This window comes from Schistocerca cancellata, chromosome 9, assembly GCF_023864275.1.
Source record: "Schistocerca cancellata isolate TAMUIC-IGC-003103 chromosome 9, iqSchCanc2.1, whole genome shotgun sequence".
NCBI lineage: Eukaryota > Metazoa > Arthropoda > Insecta > Orthoptera > Acrididae > Schistocerca > Schistocerca cancellata.
The window spans coordinates 83797022-83816905 of NC_064634.1; the positions used below are offsets into that span (position 1 = coordinate 83797022).

Sequence of the window (19884 nt, forward strand, 5' to 3'; positions counted from 1 at the left end):
TAATTAACAAAATCAAATGCGGTACTGGATCTGAAAGGCTAAAGATGTAGCCTAATGCATTGGTTTTAATTAAACTTTCCAATTTAATTGAAGAAAGAATCAGAAACATGTACGGAAAGATAGCCATACAATTGTAAACAGATTTGCAGCAATTATTTAAATGATATGATCAACAAAGCAAGGTGTGCAGAGCAACTAACAAACAGCGCTGAACACCAACTAATCGTAGTAGTAGTAGTAGTAGTAGGGCACCATATATAATGGTTCCAGTAAATTGCAGTGTTTTCAAAAGTTCCACTAAAGATCAAATAAACTCCCACCACTATCAGTTGTACTACTCATTCGCGTAATCCTGCAATTCCAATGGAGTCAGCTATAATGTGGCTAAAAAAAGTAGACAACGCAACATCCTAAGCAACTTATCACTTATCACTTGTTACTTGCCCAGTCTTGGCAGGCTCACCCATATAGATGACACTGATGAAAGACTTTTACTCTGCCAAGGACAGTGACTAAAAAACCACAAGGCCCCTCTGCTCACTTACTCCAGAGGTGGGTCACATGACCAACTAATGCAATCGAGACCTGCTACTTTTCGTTGGCCATCTTATTGAAAATTATTTACCTTACATTGTTTTGTGTACGTATTACATATTCAATAAATATACCTGTAAATATATGTGGATATAAATCTTATCAGTATCTAAATATCTATGCTTTACTCTTTTAATTCATTATTTTGCATTTGTTCAGAGTGTCATAGAAACTTGTCAAATGCATGTTGGTGTATTAATTGCCATTGCAGTACTTTCAATCGAACCACATTTAATTCTTATAAACTTGAATTATATAGCTGTAAATTATCGCCTCGTATTTCCTACTGCAATGTCAACATGCCGAAACTAAATGATAGTCTGCATATTCAGAATCCTTTACTGCAACTGAACTGAATATTATAAATAATTTTGTTTAATAATTTATTTTCTTGCATATCTTTTGACCAAGTGCTCATAAAGTAGCCAAAGTCATGAGATACTTATTGATGTCCTACATGTTATGAGTACCATTTTGGTCTGTCGTCATCCCAGCACTAGTATCACAGTTCCACACATTCGCACTCGACACACTGGTTCGTCGTCTTTCACTGATGCCATTACAGCTGGTTTGTGTTGTGTTTACATTTGTTTGTGATTGTTAAAATTGTTTAAGACAATCTCTGAGCCCACCGAAGTGAAGCGCATTCTGTAATATGGTTTTTGAACACAGTGTTATGCCAGCTGAAATTCAACAACTTGTAGAGATAAATGGTAAATATGTAATAACTGATCAAATGATGAGAGAATGAGAATTCATTGATGGACAAACTAGTGTTTATTAAGAAGCATGGAGTGGGCAACCTTCTGTTGCCAGTGATGGTTTGATTGAGAAAGTAAAAGTCAATTTGTGAAAACTGACAGTTAATAATAAGAATGCTTTGTGATGATTTTCCACAAATTTCAAAAACTATTTTGCCTGATATGGTCACAGATCACATGAATTTTCACAAATTGTGTTCCCATTGGAGTCCGAAACAGTGATTTGGCAGTGCTTTGATATGTCTTATCCAGTAGAGTGATTAATTCTTAAATGGAATTATGACTGATGCTGAATCGTAGTTTGTCATGTCACTGTAGAATCATAACAGTAGATAGTGGAGGCACTCACTATCCCCCAAACAACAAAAATTCAAAACATTATGTGCACTGTGGTCTGGAAGACACGGCATTCTGCATGTGTAGTTACTTCATAGGTGAGAACCATCAGTGTGTTATAATACTGTAAAACACTGAGAGAACTTTGGCATAAAATTCAAAAAAGAAGGGAAGGAATGCTCAGTCAAAGCATTGTGTTGCTTCATGACAATACACATCCCCATTCTGCTGCTGTTGATCAAAACCTTCCTCAGCAATTCGGTTGGATCATCTTCCATATAGCCTCGATCTCTCACCTTCTGACAACAACTTTCTCTCGAACTTGAAGCACGATTTTGGAGGAAGGTGCTTAGACAGCAATGATATGACAAATGATGTTCAGCAGTGGTCGTCTTCACTGGTAGCATCTTTCCATGAAGGAGTAGAGAATTGATTTCCCAGTATGACAAAGGTCTGAACAATGGTGGCAACTATGTAGAAAAATAGTTTAAGAAATGTTGTTTCTTGTAAAAAAAAAAAATTTTGCTTTGAAAAAAAGTTTCTGAAAGTTTCTTTCCAAAACGGTACTTACTTTCCAGACAGGACTTGTCACAGTGTCCTCATGTGGCTGTTACTTTATAATAAACACCCATTCAAACTAAAACTACTTCTAACCAAGATTTTGTACAAATATGGTAGTAAATTCCAGAGAAGTTCTTACATTTTCTGTAGCTCAGCTGTAGACAGTTTCAGCTATTTTAGTGAATGTACAATGCTTTTAATGTAGTATGTTGTCACCAGGACATTTTGGTATTGAACCCTTTCCTCCAGGCACGTTAGCCTTGGGCTTTCACCAGTGCCTCACTGTCAGCAAAACAGCTAGCCTTTGGCCTCTTAACTCATTCTGTGGTACTGTCCAACCTTCCAGACTCACCAGCTCTGCACTGCTGACTTCTGTGCTGCAATCAGATCAGCCAAGCCAATTGTTTTGTCACAGCTGCTTGTTGCCACACTCACTTGGTTAGAAACACATCTAAAATAAACTGTGATTTGCTCTATTGTTCCCATTAGTGTTCCATAAAATGAAAACAAACAGTTTCGAGAAGTTCTCCCACATGTCCTGAGGGAGTGGTGTTCTCTTGCGGGTTCTCAGTCCCATGAAGAGAACCTGGTTTAGATGGCCAGCTCACATGCAGGGGCAGGCACAAGCAGTAAGCCTTAACCACATTAACATATCCTCTCATATCACACAGCCTGTATCACTGATACGAAACAAATAACTTAAATGTGACACTCTGAGGGCAGAATCTAATGATTATGAAAATGTCATAAAAGTAATGCTTTCGTGAAAGTCTTGGTACTGGAAACCTTTGCACATCTTTTTATCATTACAATTATGTGGTTATCAACAAAACAGTGTTGAACTTCAGATTTTTGACAAAGTTTCAGGACTTACATAGCCTAGAAAATGTGTTGAAAGTACTTAGCACTCCATTTTCAGTAGCACCAGATATTAAACCTTGGGATTAGAAGTGATAAAAGATTGCACTCTGCTCAAAGGCAGATATGTAAGCATTAATTGTAGATCTTATTAGGATGTACACATGGAAGAGTTTCCCAAGCAACACAGAAATGTAGCCCCCCAGGGGGCTCGCCACTCTTTGGCGGGTTCGTGCTTGGCTACCACGGGGCCCCAGCCTTTGCAGCATTTTTTCCTTTCCATGCTGCATGTCTATCTTCTTGCTATTCTTTTTCCCCTCCCTTGGGGACCATGTCTGGGTTGTTATTGGGAATGTTCTGAATTGTCTGTCACTGACATAAGAACAATCTTACCTTCGTTTTTTTCACTTGCTTCTCCTTCGTTTCCCTTCTCTTGTTCCTCTGATTCAGCATTTGAGGTTCCTCTTTTTCTTCTTCCTCCCTGTGTGCTCCTGAAGGCCAGCCCACGTGTCTGATGCATAACAGGTGACAGGGTAACGCATAATTTCCAGCCCATGGCCAACAGGTAGGTTCACACGTACTCCATGGTACAGGCCAGGCCCAGGAAGGGGTGATTGCCTGAGCTGCAAACTTCCTAGATTGCCGATAGGTCCCTCTGTCAGATGTTCGGGAGGTGACCTGAGGCGTGAACAATCGCCTAAGGCGGGTGCACCCCCTTGTGCAGGGAGCCCCCAGTTGGAAGGAACGCACTACCGGAGATGCTGGCAATCGCAGGGATTTTCTCGTGATGAGTCAATCATCTTCCCACTCAACGTCTACAAAACAAAAACATAATGAGGCTAATGATTCAAAGAACCTTCCTGCAGCACCGCGGTTCTTCGTGGTCTCACATACTGAAGACGGTCAGTCCTTCACCACGGTAAATCTGTTTATTATTCAGAAAGGTGTTGATGCAATTGCTGGCCCTGTGAAATCCTGCTCTCATTTATGGAGTGGCACTTTACTTTCGGAGACTGCTTCTGATACTCAAGGAAAACTGGCTGCTTGCCGCCTCACTTCTCCACAGCTACCCTGTTCATGCCGAGGCCCATAGAACTTTGAATTCTTCCATGGCGTAATTAACAGCAGGCTACTCGATGGTCGAACTGAGGCCGAAATACAATCTTACCTCTCCAATCAGGGTGTCATTGCTGTTCATGATGTAATGAAAAAGGTAATTCCTCTTCAGTGTCCACCTGCAATCTTTTCCTCACCTTTGATGGAGTGGGGGCTGCTATCAAAGATCAAAGCAGGCTATGAAATGATCACAATCTGACCATACATTCCAAACCCAATGTGCTGCTCTCAGTGTCATCCTTTCAACCTCACTGAACTTCTTGCCAATACCCAGCCAAATGTCTAACCTGTGGTAGGGATGGGATGCTCATGAGGGCGATTGTCTGCCTCCTCCTCCCCGCTGTATCAACTGCAATGGCGTCCATGTCGCCTCCTCTTGGGATTGTCCCATGTATCTTAGTGGGCTGTTCGAGATTCGGGTAAAGAAAACAGTGCCTTACCCAGTAGCTCGCAAATTACTGGCTAGTCACAAACCCTGTGTTCTCCTGTCGGGCATTATAGTTCTGTTCTTGTTACCCATCACTCCATGAAGGACATGGTCACACAAACATGTGACCTCAAATTCAGCTCTGAGGTTGTGAAATTGCAGTGTCAAGGTAGCATAGCCATCCCCCCTGTTCCGCAGTGCAACACACCGTCAAACTCTCGCCTCAAGGGAGGAAGCCCACCAGGTCACAACCAGTAGGCAGGAAAGGACAGTAGTAGTACTCCCATCGAGACTTCCCATGAAGACTTCTTCCGTCCTTTGAGCCAGACAGCACCCGATCCTTCCTCTAACCAGAAAGGCTCGAAGTAGTCCACCAAAGGCAAATGGTCTTCTCCTTTGCCAACTCGAAGATCCTGTTCAATGGTGTCGCCATGTGGCACTGTAGCCCGGCCGGCCTCCGTCTCGCCGGTGCACTCCACAAACAGTTTTTCAGTGTTGGACTCCACAGACCGACCGCACAAGCAAGCTGATACTTCTGCGGACCCCATAGAGCAGGATCCTCATGCTTCCGTGCACTGTAGTAGCAACTCTACACATGCTGTCACTCGGCAGCTGTTGAGTTGACACCCCTACATCTCTTCCTCCTCATGACTGTCCTCCACTGGGACATTAGTGGCCTTCAGTCCCACAAATAGGATTTACGGCTGCTTTTAGCATCGCAGCATCCCCTTGTACTCTGCCTTTCGGAAACGAAATTGCACCCTCATGACCTCTTTGAGCTTTCACATTAGCTACTGATTAGTTTTGAATTTCGCCCTGAGTTCGGCATTCCATCTCGGGGAGGTGTCACGCTGCTCATATGGGGTGGCCTTCAGTCAATCCATTTCTCTGACTACCCAAATTTAAGCAGTTGCAGTTCACCTTTTCCTTCCCCATCTGACGTTTTCCCTATGTACCATCTATGTACCTCAATCATTCGATGTCACTAGAGCAGACTTTCTTCAGTTTATTGGGCAGCTACCTCCTCCATTTTTGCCACTCAGTGACTTTCAGTTCTGCCTTAACACTGGAGCACCCACTTCCCTTTCTGACTCCTCCTACACCTATTCCCATTTGGACCTATCCTTTTGCACTGCCCAGCTTGCCCATAGTCTTCAGTGGTCTGTTCTTCCTGACCTACTCAAGCAACCATTTCCCCTGTGCTCTCTGTTTGCTGACTTCTTTCCCATCTGCATGCATGCCCAAATGGCAGCTTACTAACCTGACTGGCGGCTTTACTCCTCCTTGGAGACCTTCGATTTACAAGATTTCCCCAGTTGTGAAGACCAAGTGGGCTCGCACATCACCGTTCCCCTTACTGCTGCACAATGTTCCATTCCTCGCACTTCCTTTTTATCACGTCGTGTCCCAGTACCGGGTGGACTGAGGCATGCCGCAATGCAATTTGTGCGCGTTGCCAAGCTCTCCATGTTTTTAACCGCCACCCTACACTGGCAAACTGCATTCATTATAAACAGAAGGTGCAAAGTGTCATCGCATTCTTCGGGATAGCAATAGAGCTAGCTGGCATTCATTCACTAGTTCTTTCAACAGTTCCACACCTTCCTCTGTTGTGTGGGCCAACCTCCAACAGCTTTCTGGCACCAAGATCCGTTCCCCAATTTCCGGCCTGACAGTCGCTGATGTCATCGTGGACCCTATTGCTATCTCCAACACCTTGGGCTGCCATTTTGCCGAAGTATCGAGCTCTTCCCGCTATCACCCTGCCTTCCTCCATTGGAACGGGCAGAGGCGGCTTGGGCGATACACTTCTCTTCGCATCGTGAGTGCTACAATGCCACTTTTACTGTGAGGGAGCTAGATCATGCTCTCAGTTCATCCGATCCTCCGCCCCAGGGCCAGATGCCATCCACGTTGAGATGTTGCAGCATTTTCTCTTGCAGGCAAGCACTTTCTGCTTAACATGTACAACCGCATCTGGGCAGAGGGCACATTTCCCGGACACTGATGTGAAGCCACTGTCATTTCCATTCCCATACCCATACCTAAGCCCAGTAAGGACAAATACCTTTCTTGTTGCTATCACCCCGTTTCACTTACTGTGTTTGCAAGGTGATGGAACGTATGATTCGTGCCCGGCTGGTATGGTGGCTAGAGTCTTTAAATTTACAGATGAATGCCCAGTGTGGATTTAGAGCACTGTGTTGTGTAGTTGACCATCTCATTACTTTGTCCATGCACATCATGAATGGTTTTCTGCGGACATTCCAGACTGTGGCCGTGTTGTTCGATTTGGAGAAGGCCTATGACACCTGCTGGAGAACTGGTATCCTCAGGGTTCCACCCTAAGTGTCAGCTTCTTTGCTATCGCTGTTACCCCTATCGTGGCTTGTCTCCCACTGGGCATCTCTGGCCCCCTTTTTGGTGACAATTCTGCCGTCTACTGCAGTTCTCCACAGACCTGCCTTACTGAGCGGTGTCTTCAGTGGTGCATTGATCATCTCTTGTCCTTGAGCATCGACAATGGCATTCGCTTTTCCACTGACGAAACTGTCTGTATGAATTTCTGGCGACACAAGTGGTTTCTCCCACCATCTTTACACTTGGGCCTGTTACCCTTCCGTTCATTTAAACTACAAAATTCCTGGGGCTCATGCTCAATAGGAAACTCTTGGTCCTCCCATGTATCTTACCTGATAGACCATTGTACGTGGTTCCTCAGTGTCCTACATGTCCTCAGTGGTACTTCCTGGGGTGCCGATTGAACCACCCTCCTATGTTTGTACCGGTCCCTTGTCTGTTTGAAACTGGACTATGGGTGCTTTGTTTATGCATCTGCAGGCCCATCCCCCTTACACCGCCTCAACACTGTCTACCACCATGGCATCCGTTAAGCCATGGGCGCCTTTCACACCAGCCCAATTGAGAGTCTGTATGCTGAGGCTGCTGAACCGCCCCTGCCCTACCGCCGTAACTTTCTCCTCAGCAGGTATACATGCCATTTGTCTGCCATGTGTGGCCACCCATCTTATGCCTCCTTCTTTAGTGATTCCTTTGATCGTCGGTATGGGGCTCGTCCTTCTTCTGTTACCTCCTGGAGTCTGTTTTTGGCACTTGCTGCAGTGGCTAAACTTCAGACTACCTGCGCCTTTCCCAGTGGTTATGAACCCTTCACCATCTTGGCTTCGTGATGTGGCCTATGTTGACCTTGGCCTTCATTTGCTTCCTAAGGACACTACTCCAGCCTCAGTCTGTTGCCTTCAATTTCACGACCTTCGCGATAGTACCTTTGTATATACTGATGGCTCTTGGACAGACCATGAAGCCTTCGTCATTGGCACCCGTGTTTTTTCAATATCAGCATTCGGCACACTCCTCAGTATTTACAGCCAAGCTCTTCAACTTGTATCAGGTCACACAGTACATCCGATGACACAGCCTTTTCAGTTGAGTCCTCTTCTCAAACTCCCATCACTTAGCGCAACGAGTCCAGGAAAACTGTCAACTGCTCACTCTTGGTGGAGCCAGTGTAATGTTTCTCTGGGTTCCTGGTAATGTCTGTCTGCCGGTAGATGAGGCTGCTGACGCTGCTCCCAAAGCTGCAGTCCTCGTACCTCAGCCCGTGAGTACCTATATTCCCTCCAATGATCTCCGTGTTGCTGTCTGTCAGGAGGTGGTGTTCCTTTGGCATCACCAATGGTCCTCCCGTCACGGGAATAAGCTCCGGCTTATTAAGCCTCTCCCAGCGGCTTGTGCAACCTCCTCTCGGCCGTCCTGCAGGGAGGGAGGTTATTTTAACTCGTCTGCGTATTGGGCATTGCCTATTTAGTCAAGTGGTGCTATCCTGCCACTTCATACGCGTTGCACTCATGTTTTAACTGTTCGCCACTTCGTGATGGAATGTCAATTTTTTAACTTTTTACATTTCTGTTTGGGTTTGCCGTTTATCGGCTGTTTTAGTAAATTACGTGCGGGCTGTCGACCGCGTCTTACTTTCTATCCGCCAAAGCAATATGGCGAAGGCCATTTAAGTTTTAGTTTTGGACGTCTATTTCTATTTGGTGTCTTTTTTTTAGCCCTTCTTCCCTATGCCTGGTTTTAGCTGTCTTCTATTATATCAGTTGGGACTGATGTGTAGTCGTTTTAACTCCTCTGTCTTCGTGTTGTATAGTTTTGACTTGGGCGCATATGGTCCCAGTTGTTTTTGCACCCTAAAGCAAAACAAAACCAGCAGAAATGTAGCCAATGTCATATCAGTATTTGGTTCAACAACTTTTTTGGAAAAACTTTTATCAGGAAAATACAAGAATTGGAAAAAGATTCCAGATTTGTGATCCAGCAAGTAAGTGCATTCTTTGTGTAGTGGCAACTCGCAAACTGACACCAAATATTTTACGAATAAAAAGAAATCTCTAGTTCCACAAAAGTAACGAAACCTTAGTAATTTTTAAATAGGGCAATGAAAAGTTGTAGCACGACAAAAGTAGTTAAGGTGTAAGGGTAACAGCTGACCAAATAGGTGAGATATAGTCATTAATAGGCACATTAACAACACTGAAAACTTGGTTGGGATTTGTCGAAAAGCTAGGTATGGTAATGTACTTGTCAGCAGCTTAGTATTTTTATGGATGTGAAATTTTTATGTTTAACACACCCTTGTTACAATCAGATTTGCTTCACTGTTGTCTTAACAAGAGGCATTGTTGAGTGCCTGACATTGCTTGGCTGTCAGACTGCCTGCTGAATATCTGTTTGCCTGACATTGCCTGTGTACAGACTGCTCTAAACACTCTCTCCATGCTTTCGTCTTCTGTTTCTGTGTTTTACACACTTTTAACTTGCTTTCTCTGTGCAGTATTAATAAATTTTGTTTCCTCAACAAGATAATGTCTAGAGTTCGTCCCCCTTTTCCATTTATATAAATAACCTTTTGGAGGTGCTCAATTACTATTACTGAGAAAGTGTGAGAAGTAGAAATGTTGGGATGTGGGTAATGTTACATTAAAATATTGGACTGTATTTTTACGCATTAATGATGTATTATGAACTGATTATTGTAGGGAAGTTTTAACGTTCACTGGGGAACGATGACTCATTGCAGTGTTCCACTTTCAGTGGTGCACAATTTATAACAACTGTAACAAGCACGGTTGGTTTAAGGCCCACATGATAGAAGCAGCCACTTGGGACACCAAGCTGAGTGGTGCGCCGAAAGGCGACCCAGCTGTAAGATTTCTACAGACTTATCAGATTTAGTAGCTACCGCTTGAGGCGCTAAGCCAAGAGATGTGCCAGGGGTGTCAAAGTGCAAGATTTGTTTACAGTGCAGATCAGTTAGTAGCAAAAACTGACAAGGCTGAAAACGTACGAGGGCAAAGGGAGAAGGGGTGAGGCAGCAAATGAGAAGTCACTTGTGTGATAAAGCGTTATCGAGCCAGTGTTGGTATCAAGTCATAACTGAAGGTGCCAGAGCTGTGTAGCCAGTAGGGCAAGTTTCAAATTATGTTATAATTAGTAATAAACTTGTGTGTTCTCACAACGCTTCAAATGAAATTAACTATGGGTACTGTATGTGTAAAAACTGTTGTTACATTACAGTTCCCATGTGTGAGGGCAGGGTGTATTATTGATTATTCGTTATAGAACACATCCACTGTGAATATTTTGCAGTTTAGTACCAGTCTATAAGTACTGGGGTCCGATGTCAGTTAACACATTTTTACAGTAGAGACTTGGTTTGGTAATATCATCCCATTTGTTTGAGAGTGGTGTGTGTGTGTGTGTGTGTGTGTGTGTGTGTGTGTGTGTGTGTGTGTTCTCAGAATGAGAGCAGTTGGCACTGTTTCGTAGTCTTATCTCAAAAGATAACTCGGGTATTTCTTTGCAAAAGCTGTTGCAGGATAGTTAAAAAAAATGTACTTTCAAAGTCAAAATATTTGTTGAGAGAGAATTTTGCAAAGCCATGTGAAATATGACTTGCATAAATCAAAGATGTGAGCTACTCATGTAACTGCATAGTAAATGCGGCATTGTACCTGATGACCATTATTAAGTTTTATTAAGGAATTTCATAAATTGAATGTTTCTTTTTCAGAGCAACAAAAGATTTTACAGCAGCAGCTGCCTATCAACCCACCAACTTCGCAGCAGCAGTCCTCCATATCACAGACAAGATCACAATTGCAGCAGGCAGTTCCAACTACTTGGAATGTCAATTTGCCAAAACAGCAACAGGGTAAATTAACAGATTTTTAAGAATCTTTTAATTAATTAAAAGTTGTTCATTGTCCATAATAATGTATTAGTTCTGAATTTTAAAAGAGCAAAATGATTATAACTCCCTATCCTTTGCTGGTGTTATTGTAATCCCTGACACAGCACTCGTTAAAGCCTGTGCTATGGTAAGTGAGCGGGGTTCACATTATGAGAGGATTTTCGCATAGATATTGACCGCGTGTACCTCAATAGTGGCAAATCCGACTTAACCCACTCTGTAATAATAATGATACGTAAAGTAAGTTCAAAATGCAATCATACGTCAGGATGGATCAAAAGCAAACCAGAAGATGCTACCAATGTGACAATAATACAGTCGCCAGCCTAATTAGGCATTAACTGAGTTTCTTCCCTGTACAATTAGGTATATATATTCATGCAAAACAAGAAGTTGTAACACTGCATAATATAGTAGAATTTTAGAACCAGAAAATCTGTTGAACTGGTAGTTTCACATTCTGTACTGATATGGAAAAATCATGAATATGTAGCACTACACTATAATGTTTACTACAAAACTTTATACTGTCTATTAATCTGATTAAAATCTGGCATAGGTTACCCTAGAAATTGAACTTTCATGCCACACACAAAATGTCAGTTTTGATAAAGATAAAACACTGATAAATTTTGACTTTTATATTGACTTTAACTTTTGCTGGTTAAACCAATTTAGAACACTTCAGAATTCAAATGAACGAAGGGGGGACCATGAAACTGTTATGATCGCTGTATTTAAGAAAATGATTACTGAATTTATTATTCATTCAAGATTTCCAGTGTATAAGTTACTACTCTTTTCATCTTATTTACTGCTTATTTAAATGGCTTTAAATCTGTATCGAAATAATAAATGTCATTACTACATCAATACTAAAGTTATCTTAAGACTGTTAGACCTTTGCTATTCATTTACTGCTTCATTAACAAAACATTTCTTTAAACACCATTCCAATATAGCTAGTTCTGCAAATAATTATTATTAACATAATTTTTAATTTTCATTTCGGGACACTTGGATTGCACAACATTTGGAAAGGACCATGTCTAAGTTAATTGTGAGGATAATTAAATGATGGAAAAGTTCTGGTAAAATTTAGGTTATTATTGCACCAAACACACACAGTTCACTCTCTGATCCATAGGAATACAGCACTAAAAGTTTCAACCTACTATTATCAATGCAGTGGTTGGTGGTCAGCAAGATGGCAAGGCACAGAGCACACATACAATCACAGCTATGGCTCTTGACGTATTGGCACTTTAATTCTTCTGAGCGTAGCAATACTTTTCCATTTAGTGCCTAAGGAATTTTGCCATGCTGTGTGGGCGTTGAAACGTCATACCCAAGCCTCAGTGAAGCTACGTCTTCCAGGAGAGCCTCCTCGCTGCAGGTGTTGCTCAAACCAGTGCCAAACTCCAACTACTACTGTGCCCATTGTGCAGTGCAGTGCCCGCGTGCATTTTCCCACACTCACCTGCCGTCCACCTTTTACCGCTCTCTGACAGACCGGGTGTTCACCCGAGGTTTTGCATTCTACATATCCTAACACTTTGCCTACGTATGTACCAGACACACAGTTACAGTTTTAAACATCTTACAACGTTGTTACATTTCAATTCTATTACAATATTACTTGACATTTGACATCAACATTAATATTCACATTGAAACGAGAATCTCTACATTGTGTTCTATGAAGACCTGTCTTAAACACAGTATGAAAGAGTGACACACTATCGAAACAAGGGACACTTTTTTATTTTTATTCATGTGAACCAGATAAAAATGATTCAATCTCGAATATATTTACTACCTTGTGTAACTGCGCTCTTTTGTTATATAACAACATACAAGCACAAACTAAATACTAAAGTATGACCTAATTACAGTTAACAATAACTGTCACAATGTCACCCCACAATGTGGGGTGACTTTGTGACAGTCTGGTTTTTATACTAAAACTAATTGGGAAATAATACAGATGCAATTTAACTCCATAAAACTTTATTTTAACATCATGAACAAATAAATTATGAAAATGAATTTTAAGTGCTAGGCTTTGATAATGCTAATAGCTATTGTTTCAGGCATTACATCTCAACAACTTGACAATAAACTTGGCCTTGTTAATCTACACCATTCACTTGAAATAAACCTCTGTCACTTATTCGTTTGGGTGGGTTTATGCTGTACAAAACTACTTCTGCATCATAAAAAATGGCGTCAGGCTTTGATGGCCATTTCCAACTGTTCTTAAATCTCTCCATAATAGAGACAATGTAACCACCAACCTTTCTCTCAATGACTTTCCCTGAGATCAAATTACCATCAAAATTGACAACAGCATAACATCCAACAGAAAAGTCTGTGTTGTTGGATTCTTCAGTGGAAAACGTTTCTTGATTTACATAGTTTGTTTCATCAAAGAAGTCGTCTTCATCAGAATCAGACAACTGTTCATGTAAAAAGTCCAAATCAGTATTATCGGATTCCTGTATAGATGATGTTTCACTGACATCAGTTTCATCACCTGACTGACTCTTCCTTCTTTTCTGCTTCATTCTCGTCTTTCCTTGTTTGTTTGCATCCGTTGTCATGTTTTCCTCAGTTTGGTTGTTTTCCACATTTAAAACATCTGCTGTTCCAATGCTCCTCCCCACTGGAACATGTTAACTTCTTACGTCTTTTCTTTTCTCTTGGCTTTGTCTCCTCTTGCCTTCTTTTCTGCAGATCCTGAAGAAATGATTCTCCAGTGTGGTCTGCCATATCACCCATATTGTTTTCTAGATTAGCTTTAGGAAGTCTTTACAAAACTGCTGTTTGTTTAGTGGAAAAATTTGTTTTGCGGAAACCAGGCCAGATTTTTTTCTACATTCGATTCCATGGCTTCCACAAGCTGCTTTAACAGGCCAACAAACTGATCCTTGGGAACAGGTGAGCATCTGCTTCCACAAGCTGCCATATTCCATGAAGAAAGTGGTTCCCTCCAACGGCCTTTCAAAGGGCGGAAAAATGCTACATCCAGAGGTTGCAGAAGGTGGGTTGTGTTTGGTGGGAGGGCTATAAATTTGATTTCGTTGTCCTCACACTGACATAGCTCTTCCAAATTGATGTGGGAGCTCAAATTATCTCCTATCAATACTTTGCCACCCGTTTGTTCCTTCAAAATATGCAACATGAGAGAAATGAACCAGTCTTCAAAAACCTGGTGATCAAACCACCCAGATTTGGTTCTATTATATCTAGACTCATTTGGTCCATTCTCAGTCCAAGTGGACCAAATATTTTCTGTTTTATAATTAATATATAAAGGTGCTAGATTCCCTGCAGCATTCCCACAAAACATCAATGATGTGGAAGCTTTTGAAGAGTTTAGAATTTGCTCTGGATTCTTGTATCCATGCTGTGTGATGACGTTTTTGTTTCCTGGGTCATGAACGAGATTGGTTTCATCATAGTTCCAAATTTGTTGTGGAGGTACACCAGCAATCTCCTTCTCAAGATATCATTAATTACATTTTCATCAGTTGAAGCCCTTGAATAGGTAATATTTTTGGCAGTTCTGTGTGATGTTTCATAAAAGATTTGACCCAATCTCTGCCAGGAAAATTATTTCCAAAAGCAGGTACTTTTCGCCCTGTTCTATCCAGATAGCTCTTAGCAATGCAGTGAATATCAAAACAGGTAATTGGAAATCCATATGTAGACATGGCAACCGCATGTAGTGCAAATTCCATTTCCTCATTGTCTGTAAAAACTTGCTGACCACCTGGTGTTCTCACTGGTACTGCTGATGCAACTGGAACATTTCGGGTCTCTTTTGTTTTTGTTTTCAGCCACAGTGTGTTCTTATGAACTTTGTACCTGAGAAGAACAGATGAATTAATATTGTGCATTGTAATAACATCTTTTCATAGTAATTCCGGTTATGAGTAAGTGACTGACCTGCAGGAAGCTTCTCTGTGATACAAGTTTCTCCAAAACCTGTTTGACAGCTTCTGCGAGAGTTTCCTCGGTATAATTGCGGTAAGAACAACTCCCAATCCTTCTCACGTATTTCCTCGGCATGCTGGACTTTCAATATAGTTGGCTCAACTGACAATAAACTGGGAAAAACAGAAAATGTTAGAAAAAAACATTGTGGGGTGTCTTTGTGACAATCTGTATCTGTCAGTCACCCCATCAACCTTCGAAATTTTGGTTATGTCTGTATAACTTTACACCAAAAGAATATATTTAAGTTCTTTAAACATTAAATGATTGCCAACAAACATGGTTATTAATATAATTACCTGTAGAAACACAAGCAAGTGAGTTGAATGTTGTGCAGTAAAAAGTTAGCAGGTTTCCTCCTGGGAAGAAACACACGTTTCAACTAAACCTCTGTAGCAGCCATGACAGTTCATGTAGAAGTACAAGTGATGACCAACAGATAGCAGCACTTGCTAGGCATCTGACAGAATTGCTCATAGCCCCGTGGCAAGCGCAGAAATGGTGCAATATTTAAACTACTCGAAAAAGTTCACATGTCACAGTCACCCCCGCTTTAGTTTTTGAGAAATATTTTTTGTGAACTTCCTAATGGGGGATATTAATGAATGTAGTATCAGCGGTGGCTTTTTATGTTATGCAGAGTCTCTGAAAATTTCATTCATTTATCTATATTAGTTTCTAATATAATGGGGCATATGTACAGGGCTATTAGAAACGATTGAAGCGATTTCATAAATTCACTGTAGCTCCATTCATTGACATATGGTCACGACACACTACAGACACGTAGAAAAACTCATAAAGTTTTGTTCGGCTGAAGCCGCACTTCAGATTTCTGCCACCAGAGCGCTCGAGAGCGCAGTGAGACAAAATGGCGACAGGAGCCGAGAAAGCGTATCTCGTGCTTGAAATGCACTCACATCAGTCAGTCATAACAGCGCAGCGACACTTCAGGACGAAGTTCAACAAAGATCCACCAACTGCTAACTCCATTCGGCAATGGTATGCGCAGTTTTAAAGCTTCTGGATGCCTCTGTAAGGGGAAATAAACGGGTCGGCCTGCAATGAGCGAAGAAACGGTTGAATGCGTGCGGGCAAGTTTCACGCGTAGCCCGCAGAAGTTGACGAATAAAGCAAGCAGGGAGCTAAACGTACCACAGCCGACGGTTCGGAAAATCTTATGGAAAAGGCTAAAGCAGAAGCCTTACCGTTTACAATTGCTACAAGCCCTGACACCCGTTGACAAAGTCAAACGCTTTGAATTTTCGGCGCGGTTGCAACAGCTCATGGAAGTGGATGCGTTCAGTGCGAAACTTGTTTTCAGTGATGAAGAAACATTTTTTCTTAATGGTGAAGTGAACAGACACAATGTGCGAATCTGGGTGGTAGAGAATCCTCACGCATTCGTGCAGCAAATTCGCAATTCACCAAAAGTTAACGTGTTTTGTGCAATCTCACAGTTTAAAGTTTACAGCCCCTTTTTCTTCTGCGAAAAAAACGTTACAGGACACGTGTATGTGGACATGCTGGAAAATTGGCTCATGCGACAACTGTAGACCGACAGTGCCGACTTCATCTCTTCCATCATGATGTTCGGCATTTCTTAAACAGGAGATTGGAAAACCGATGGATCGGTTGTGGTGGAGATCATGATCAGCAATTCATGTCATGGCCTCCACACTCTCCCGACTTAACCCCATGCGATTTCTTTCTGTGGGGTTATGTGAAGGATTGTGTTTAAACCTCCTCTACCAAGAAACGTGCCAGAACTGCGAGCTCGCGTCAACAATTCTTTCGAACTCATTGATTGGGACATGCTGCGCCGAGTGTTGGAGGAACTTGATTATCGGCTTGATGTCTGCCGAATCACTAAAGGGGCACATATCGAACATTTGTGAATGCCTAAAAAAACTTTTTGAGTTTTGTATGTGTGTGCAAAGCATTGTGAAAATATCTCAAATAATAAAGTTATTGTAGAACTGTGAAATCGCTTCAGTCATTTGTAATAACCCTGTACTAAAAATTTTAATTTGCGGAAAATTGACTTTAAAGAAAAAACTTTTGAAATTTGTTACTTACAGTTAATTAAAACTGTCCTGCTGCATATGATGGCCCTTCTTTATCCTCTAGCAAGTCTTTAGCTTCTTTTTCACCTTCCTGGATGTTTGTCTTGCTTTCTTGGCCATATTAGATGCAGACCTGTCTGCATCGACTATCCTCATTTTATTGCACTGTTGCAGCCCAGTGATCATATTTTCACCAGGATTAGTCCGCCCCAGTAGCTGAGTGGTCAGCGTGACGGATTGCCGTCCTCTGGGCCCGGGTTCGATTCCCGGCTGGGTCGGAGATTTTCTCCGCTCAGGGACTGGGTGTTGTGTTGTGTTCATCATCATTTCATCCCCATCCGGCGTGCAGGTCGCCCAATGTGGCGCCGAATGTAATAAGACCTGCGCCAAGGCGGCCGGACCTGCCCCGCGAGGGGCCTCCCGGCCAATGACGCCAAACGCTCATCATCATCATCACCAGGATTAATTCCAAGCTTTTTCAGTACCGAACACTTCCCAATATTACCACAATTGAATGTAATAACAGCATCATGAACTCCTAGTTTCATTGTGAAACATTCATTTGGGTTCGGTGTCTGCCCATGCAGACATTTCCTTAGGTGGTCAGGATGAGCCAAGTCTCTGAAAATAGGTTTAATTGCTGTAATAACAGCAGCAGGAAGAGAATGCTGGTGAGTTGCCTGAGCCCTATTGTATTTGCACCACGAATTTTCTCCTGATGGACAGAATCCATGACATGGCTTATCACCAGTAGAGGACTTACGGAAGAATAGGACCCAAACTTCTCTCTTCATTGCCTCCAGATTTTCTTTATTTCTCCTAGTTGCCTGCCCATAGTATACCTGCAAGTTTTCTATTTCAGTTTTTTAGTTAACCGACCCTGTCTGGTCAACAATTTTCCATCTTCTAATTTTTACCCTCTCATATCAACAGCTAGCTTTCTCAGCCCTTTTCCCAAATGTTTTTGAACATGGCCTACACATTCTATTTTGCTAATGATGTCATCTTCATATGGCTTAGAGTTGTTCACATTGTTGTATGCCTTATTGTCACCATCGCCCAAATATTTGGTATACCGTATGCCTCTTGTTTCTACAGAGCGATGAAATATTTGTTGTACTCCATGAACTTCCATACCACCACTTGTTCCTCTAAAATTAGCCACACAGTTGTGTTCTTTATGTTCATTGACTTTACAACATTTGCAATATTTAGACATTATCTCCTCATCTAGCACTTTACCGGTGTCTACACTCGTGGCAGTCACTACTCCATTCAGAGAAGTTTGTCCTCTTTTCTGCCAACTTCCATCAAGTGCAACTGCAATATCCAAACATCCATCATTTTCTTCCACTGATTCCCTAGCAGCCAGTTTCATGCTTTCTTCACTGACCTCAATGCAGCTTTCTCTGATATTGCAGTCAGTTTTTCAAATTTGGTGGTTGATGTAAGTTCATCTCTGAACAAAATGTTCTCCCTGCAGCCATGCCCTTGCCAATGGATCGTAAGGCATAAACTAATCTAATATTGATTTCATAAGGGCCACTTGCATCTGGTTTTGAAGACCTCGTAAATGAGATCACAGCTGAGCATTTAGTGCAAATCAAATCCAAAGCAATTGCTAGACCTTTTCTCCCACTGGCACACTCACAAATTTTCACACTCTGCGACTCACCACACTGTCTACATTGTACAAATTTAGAAATTACATACGAAAATATTCTCAAATTTATAATAATGTTACTGCACCCCTTGTCACGTACAGTAAATTCATTGTAACTCTCTTGAAATGGTGAGAGCTTCTTTGATGATGCACTTGTTGAAGAATTAAAATTAGAAACATTTTTGCCAGGCGACATAACATCTTGTACAAAAAGTTTTCTAAACTTGTTTCCTCTAAATTGTCGTTCCTTGAAAATGCCTTTTGGTTTCATTTTTAATAAACACAACAAAACACACATAGGCAAGCACTGCAAACGTAAGTATAACAACTACTCACAATCACACTTGAACAAAACTAACCGCGTGTTGTTTACAAACAGCAGAAACAAAAGAATACCGACCGTTGCATTCCAAGGATAGCCAACACACTCGGGAGTGAAAAAAAATCCGTAACGTGCAATGTAGGGGATATAAAGATCTAAAATATATGCAAAAAAGTGAGTGACAGAAAAGTGAGTGTGGTAGGAAAATGCCCTTTAAATGGTTGAAAAAAAAAATCGGCAAAGTCCTTTTCAGAGTACTTAAATAAAACCTTAATCTATCAAAATATGATGAAAACCAATTTTTTTTCAACCTGAACCACTGTGTGGTCCCATTAATCCAGCACGTAGTAAAACTGTAGTTCATTGGACGGCGACAGTCGGCAAGTCGAAACCTCAGCAGTGCAGTCAGAAATTGTCAGGTTTATACATTTAAGCGCAATCGCAATGACAGAGGAGGAATGGGGTAACCAGATGAATTAATAGGCAGTTAGTCATTGGTTGTTTGTGCATGGCAGAGTGAGGTCTTGCACAACTAATACTCAGTGTGAAGTAAAAGAGCAGACATTTGTCAGTTTTCTGACTTACTTGAGGTGGATCTCTCCTGTGCCTACTCTTTTAGTTATTTCTTGAATAAATTCATCTGTCTCCCCCTATAGTTTTTTGTTCTCTACAGCTTCCTCTAGTATCCTGGAAATTATTCCCTTGTGTCATAACACATGTGCTGTCATCCTTTACCTTCATTTAGTCAGGGTTTTCCATATATTATTTTCCTCATGGAGTCTGAAAAACTACCTCAGTTCCTATATATCTACTAAATTTACTCCTGTAACACCTCAGGTGTGTAGCTTTTGCTCCCTTCTGGTTTTCCCACACTTCACTACTCACTCACAGATAATGCTGTGGCCTA

General features: G+C 41.6%; 1 protein-coding gene across 8 annotated transcripts in view; it reads left to right on the forward strand.

Annotated features, from left to right (window-relative positions):
• LOC126100417 (eukaryotic translation initiation factor 4E transporter-like) overlaps nucleotides 1-19884 on the forward strand; it is a 274981-nt gene that overhangs the window by 235566 nt on the left and 19531 nt on the right. For all 8 annotated transcript variants that reach the window (XM_049911013.1, XM_049911014.1, XM_049911020.1 and 5 more), the window contains one exon: nucleotides 10748-10888. In XM_049911013.1, the coding sequence (XP_049766970.1) occupies nucleotides 10748-10888 (141 nt within the window). The remainder of the gene's footprint in view (nucleotides 1-10747; nucleotides 10889-19884) is intronic.